Below are 5743 nucleotides of genomic sequence, written 5' to 3' on the forward strand. Positions count from 1 at the left end.
GGGGCAGTTGTCCAGCTCGATCACTTCCAAACGGTCGTGCGCGCAGGCGCCGTTTCCCAAGTGGCGAATCCCGTCGTCCGTGATCAGCTCACAGTGGGACAGGCTCTGCATCCAAACACAAGCAAGTCAGAGGCGTCTGCCATCGGCAAACGGGAGCCAACGGCCTGCCGGGGGACACGGGAGAAGGTGGCAACACGCACGGGCCGGTTTGCCACGCGGGTGTTTCGGACAGGGCGACGCTCCCTCCTTGCACTGGAGCTGCTGCTGTGTCCAGGCGGCTCCGTGGGTCTCCAAGGGGCAAGGGGAAAGCTCTCAGCTGAGGCACAAAGGGAAAAGCTGCTGCTGGAAGATGAGACCCACGGGCCAGGATGGCACAAAAACGGAATAAACATCTCTGCTAGTGAAGAAACCACCTTTGTGAACCTGTGGCTTTACAGACCGTGGGGAGGACCCTGTCACTGGCTCTAAGAACCGGCAGAAATAGGATGTCACCTACTTGGTGCATTTTTTTGGGAGACACATCCTAGAAGTTCTTGAGGAAGCGGGGCTTGAGCTGGGAGACAGCATCAGCCTGTTCCTTGCCAGGGGCAGGAGGGAGGGCTGCACAGGAGAACCCCCCAACTGCTGCCCCCATCTCCCAGGCCAAGTGGGCCGTGACAACGGAGCAGGACACGCATGGACGCAGAGGAAAGACTGAATTCCCAGAAATTTAGCCCAAGAGGAATTACCGATTCCAGAGAATTACTGCTTTCCAGAGCCAGCGAGCTGCCCAGTCTCAGCTGCCCAGCTCCACGCTGGAGGGAAGGAGGGCTGCGCTCCCCTCGCCCACACGCGCCCCAGAGCCGGGTTTGTGGGCAGAGTCTGCCGGGCTTGCCAAGGACGGCCAGGCCGGTACCCGGAGGATCCGGCATCCCAGAACTCATTCCCAGGCAGCTGCGGGTGCCTGGCGAGCGATCCACGCTACCAGTAGGGGAGGGACAATAGGTTCTGCGGGGTCAGGTTCCTAGTAGAATTCCTAGCGGAATTCTTCCCAGCCTTCAGCACACATCTACGAAGCCGAAGAGACAAATCCCCACGGGCAGCGCTTAAAATCCCTTTGTTTGTAGAAGGAAAATGCTGGAAGTCTCACTTCTTACACTCACCAGAACTTGAAGCCGCGGACAGTGTATGGAAAGCTGGATTAGTGTACTGTCTGTTATCTGGAAAAAGGAAAAAAAGGGCAATGTGATGCTGGGTGCTTCGCACAAGGACTTCTTTCCCCCTACAAAACTGCAACCTGTAGCCTAATCCGTGAGAGCGTTCCTGTTCCCCAGTCACTCTCCTGAGCCCCTCGGGAACTCGTCTCCCACGTGACAAAATTCCAGATGGACAGGTTCTCCCCCTCCCGCACAGGAATCACCTCAAGGCCTCAAAAGGGCTGTCAGGACACAGCGATTGCTGTGGTTTTTCAGTTCCCTTAAGTGCGCTCATGAAACGAGCCCAGGGTTAAGAGGAGCAAGCGAGCGGAGCCGTTGCACACCACAGTGTCCTAAATGTTTGTCTCAAGGTTTAAAAAGGTGCCCAAATCCCCTTCCAACAGCTCGGGGGATTGCAGAATTGTTCCTCTTTATTCTTCGGGAAGAAAGAGACTCAGCACAATGGATTTTCAACCTAAAAGCACCCAGAAGGGAACTTGCTGAGCTGCCTCTGTTCAGCGCAGCCAGTCCAAGGACACAGCCCTGTTTCCATTCTTCCTTTCTTTAACTTTAAATCACCTCCCTGTCTGGACTATTGCAATTTCCTTCTTGTGATCTCCCGAATTTCTGCTCTGTAAACATCAGGAAGTACAGAATACCAGGGTCACGCTGTTCTCATGGCAGGAAGCGAAATCCCATTAGCTCCACTGTCTTTATCTGTATCAATTCCAAGTCTATCCTTAGGGTTAGAGATCCTTCCTGGGACCCTGGGTAAATTCGACTGTCCTCCCCTGCCAAGGCCACCTTGAAACGGTTATCGGCTCGCGGCACACCCCCCACAGAACAGCACGAGACCTCCTTCGAGCTCAGGAAGGAAGCTGCAGCCCAGGGTTATCGGGAGAGTCCGACTCATTCCACCGCATCCCTTGGGGAAGGCTAACGGAGCACGGGCACCTCGGTTTTATTTCAAGGTGATGAAGTATAAATCTGTATTTCTCCATAAAGTTTCTCTATAAAATCACTGCTGTGCACACGATCTGGCTGTGGTTTTCAAAACAGAGGGGACTTGCATGATTTCCAGCAATGTGGGTAGCACAAACCTTCCCCTACGAGGAAGGATCCTGCTCCGGGACCTGTGTCCAGGTCACAGTTCACCCATTATTACGTGGCCCTGGGGCCACATCATCTACTGTTCAAGATTTATGATTTACAGTCACATTCACGACCATGAAATATGACCAAAGGCTCAAACCATAAATTCAGTATTTTCTTACCATCATCTTGCTGAGGATGCTAAATCAAGGTCTGATTTCTAACATCCACCTTTTCACTCTTCCCACACTGCTGCGACTGTGCTAAAAATAAAAGTTAACAGCCAGAGCTGGCAGCTCCTACCTGGACACACTCTTCCAGGTCCATTTTTTCAAGCTCGTGGCAGTTCTAGGGAGAAAGAGAAGATTGACGCCACAAGCTGAGCGCGAAGTTCAAGACAGCAAGTAGAAACACAACTACAATAAACCAGCCCTTTTTAAAACATGGTTTGTTTCCCCCGTGAAGCATCATGACTGAAAGTTTGCTGCTTCTTTACAAACATCACCAAATATAATAAAGGAAATCTGTTATATAGTACAGGAAACGTAGCAGTTTCACTCTTTTAAAGGCACTGAGGGGTTTTTATGTCCATAGACAGTAAAGGAGGTTAAATTTAGGGTCAGTTGTAGAGAACACTGATGAATCTAGGGGGAAAAAAACAAACAGTAAAGCTTATGACTCAAGTATTTCACGCTTCAGGTGGTCTGGACGCCCGTCCTCCTCGACACGTGGGTCAGGACAACGCCGACGATCGCACACCACCTCATCTTTGCAACAGCCTCCACTGAAACGTGGAGATCCAAAGCATGCCAAGAGAAAGCTGCTGTTTGTTCGGATTTCTGACAAAGACAAAGCAAAGAGACTCGACGGAAAGGCGGAAACAAGCACTTACCCTGGCGAGAGTGGTAAAGCCCACGTCTGTTAGCTGAGAACACCTTGCAACTTCTAATATTCTGCACAGAAAGAATTTATAATAACCATGGTGGAGTCATTCTGCTTTTCAGCGTTTCATTAAAAGCTTCCAGCACCCCAGAAAAGTTTGACCCGGTTTTAGGCTGTGCTCTCCGAGCGGATAATTTGGCCCAGGGCATCCACCCTCTACACCTGAGCGTGGGTCACAGGGAGGGAAAAGGAGTCGTTGGGCTACGAGGGAACCCCACGGGTCGTGCAGTCCGTACCCCGGTGGGAGGGGGGTGTCTGATCCGACAAGTGTTGGGCTAAGGGGCTCGTACACACCCTCCTTGCTCCCCAGACGCTCTGGTTTCCACCCAAAACACAGACCTCGTAGAGAAAAAGGGTGTAACACCCCGCACCCTGGGGCCGGGGGGGCAGAGTAACTACTTCATGCCGCGACAGAGGAGCGTGACGTCCCTCAGGGCCAACTGCTTGTTTCTCTGCTGGCAGATAAAACTTGCTGGCAGAGTTGCTGCAGCTCTAGAAGTTTCTTCACAACGTCAACGTACTTCTCTACCTTTACCGAAAAAGCAAGCCAGCCTGCCCGCGGCGCGTGACGCGTTTCACGCCATCAACACAGAAACTGCCTGGAACCGAAATCACCTTTCACCTTCCCCTCTCAAAACGGGGTTCATACGCTTGCACGCTGCACTTCGGACCCATAACCAGTGAAACGAGCTTATCACAGCACACAGTTGTGGGGTACCCTCCCCCCCACCTTGGCAGACACGTATTTTATGCCATTTAAACCAGGCCACTCGGCTGTTACAGATGTCAGACAATAAAACTGTCTCTTCTCTCTGCACCTGCCCATTTTTTGAATTACAGTGAAGCTTTCCTGAAGAAATTTGTCCTGATAAAACGAATAAAAGTCTTAAAACATAAGTAAAACCCAGCAAGCACCTGCAGAGACGTCACAGGGAGCCCCCTCTGCCAGGCAGAGTGGAGGCACAAACTGCACCTACTACAAAATCAGCACGAAAACCCCGTTAATATGACACGTCAAGAGGAAAAAGTGTTGTTGAAATGTGTTTCCAGCTCTCAAGACAACAGAAACGTAACCTCAACTGGCTCTCATCAAGGAATAAACGTAGATACACAGTGGTGTAAAAGGAGGCTGCTACTAGGAGCATCTAGTCCAGCTGTGGGGTCCTCAACATAAGGATATCGACCGGCTGGAGCGAGTCCGGAGGAACTCACAGGGATGCTCCGAGGGCTGGAGCCCCTCTGCCATGGGGACAGGCTGGGAGAGTTGGGGGGTTCAGCCTGGAGAAGGGAAGCGCTGGGGAGACCTTAGAGCCCCTTCCAGTGCCTGGGGGGGCTACAAGGAACCTGGGGGAGACTTTTCCCAAGGGCAGGGAGTGACAGGACAAGGGGTAATGGGTTTAAACTGAAAGTGGGGAGGTTTAGAGTAGATATCAGGAAGGAATTCTTCCCGCAGAGGGTGGGAGCACTGGGACAGGTTGCCCAGAGAAGCTGTGGATGCCCCATCCCTGGGAGTGTCCAAGGCCAGGCTGGATGAGGCTTGGAGCAACCTGGTCTAGTGGAAGGTGTCCCTGCCCATGGCAGGGGGTGGGACTGGATGGTCCTTAAGGTCCCTTCCCACCCAAACCAGTCTGTGAGTCTGATTCTACGATTTATCAGCAGTGCACACCACCACGGCAGGGAGCTCTTCCACCACACAAGCTTAGAAACCAGAAGTTTGGGTAAAACTACGATCACCCCACAGCAGACGCCTGGCAAAAAGCCCAGTGAGAAAACATGCGCTTTCGGAACAACCTTCCGGGACTGAAACGGCTCAAACATTACAGGGCCGCGACAGCACGATGCTTTGCCCAACGTTCCACGGGGTGACCGGCGCTGAGATCCTGCGCGGAACTTACCTCAGCCGTGGGCAGTTCTGTCCCAGGGCGTTCAGGATGGCGTCTGTGATGTTACAGCAGCCTGAAGCACACAAGGATTGTAACTTGTGGCATCCTCTGCATATTGTAATGAGACCATCATCTGTTATTTGCTACAAGAAAAACAATAAGAACATCACAAGCCATAACAGCGTAGGTGGAGGTGCAAGGCCCTGCGTATTTTCCTTCTCGGGCTTCCAACGAGGCCACGTTCTGCTGCTTTCAACCCCAAAATGCATTCGAATATTTCACTGGAGCAGCTGAAACAGGATAGTGACTTGTAAACATTGGGGAAAGTGATTCCACATGCACGGAAAATGTTTCCGAGCCTGAGGCGCTGGAGCGACGGGGGAAGGCAGGGTAGCAGCAGGGCTAGACTCACTCTCCGGCCGCCCCTGCAGCCCTTGCTGGTAAAGCCCTTCTTGGCCAAACCTCAAGGCCACCTGAGAGTCTGAGTTACCCACAAAATAAGCAGCAGGTTGTGATCACAAACGGCCTTTTAAAAATACACTCGAGTGGGACCAAAAACCTGAACCGCGAGAGACAGGCTCGCAGCCCAAATCGGGCCGAACCCACGCCGTGGCCCTGCAGCTCCGTCGACCGGCCGCGTCCCCGGGCACG

General features: G+C 52.6%; 1 protein-coding gene across 1 annotated transcript in view; it reads right to left on the bottom strand.

The window, feature by feature from the left end:
- The window catches only part of LOC104513017 (F-box/LRR-repeat protein 20-like), a gene marked incomplete at its 5' end in the record, with an annotated part of 6134 nt that extends 899 nt beyond the window's left edge, over positions 1-5235 (bottom strand). Inside the window, 5 exons of the mRNA XM_010156231.1 lie at positions 6-105; positions 1143-1199; positions 2571-2615; positions 3160-3220; positions 5105-5235. Of these exons, the coding sequence (XP_010154533.1) occupies positions 6-105; positions 1143-1199; positions 2571-2615; positions 3160-3220; positions 5105-5235 (394 nt within the window). The remainder of the gene's footprint in view (positions 1-5; positions 106-1142; positions 1200-2570; positions 2616-3159; positions 3221-5104) is intronic.
- Between the last annotated feature and the right edge of the window lie 508 nt (positions 5236-5743).

This window comes from Eurypyga helias, unplaced genomic scaffold, assembly GCF_000690775.1.
Source record: "Eurypyga helias isolate BGI_N326 unplaced genomic scaffold, ASM69077v1 scaffold18717, whole genome shotgun sequence".
Classification (NCBI taxonomy): Eukaryota; Metazoa; Chordata; class Aves; order Eurypygiformes; family Eurypygidae; genus Eurypyga; species Eurypyga helias.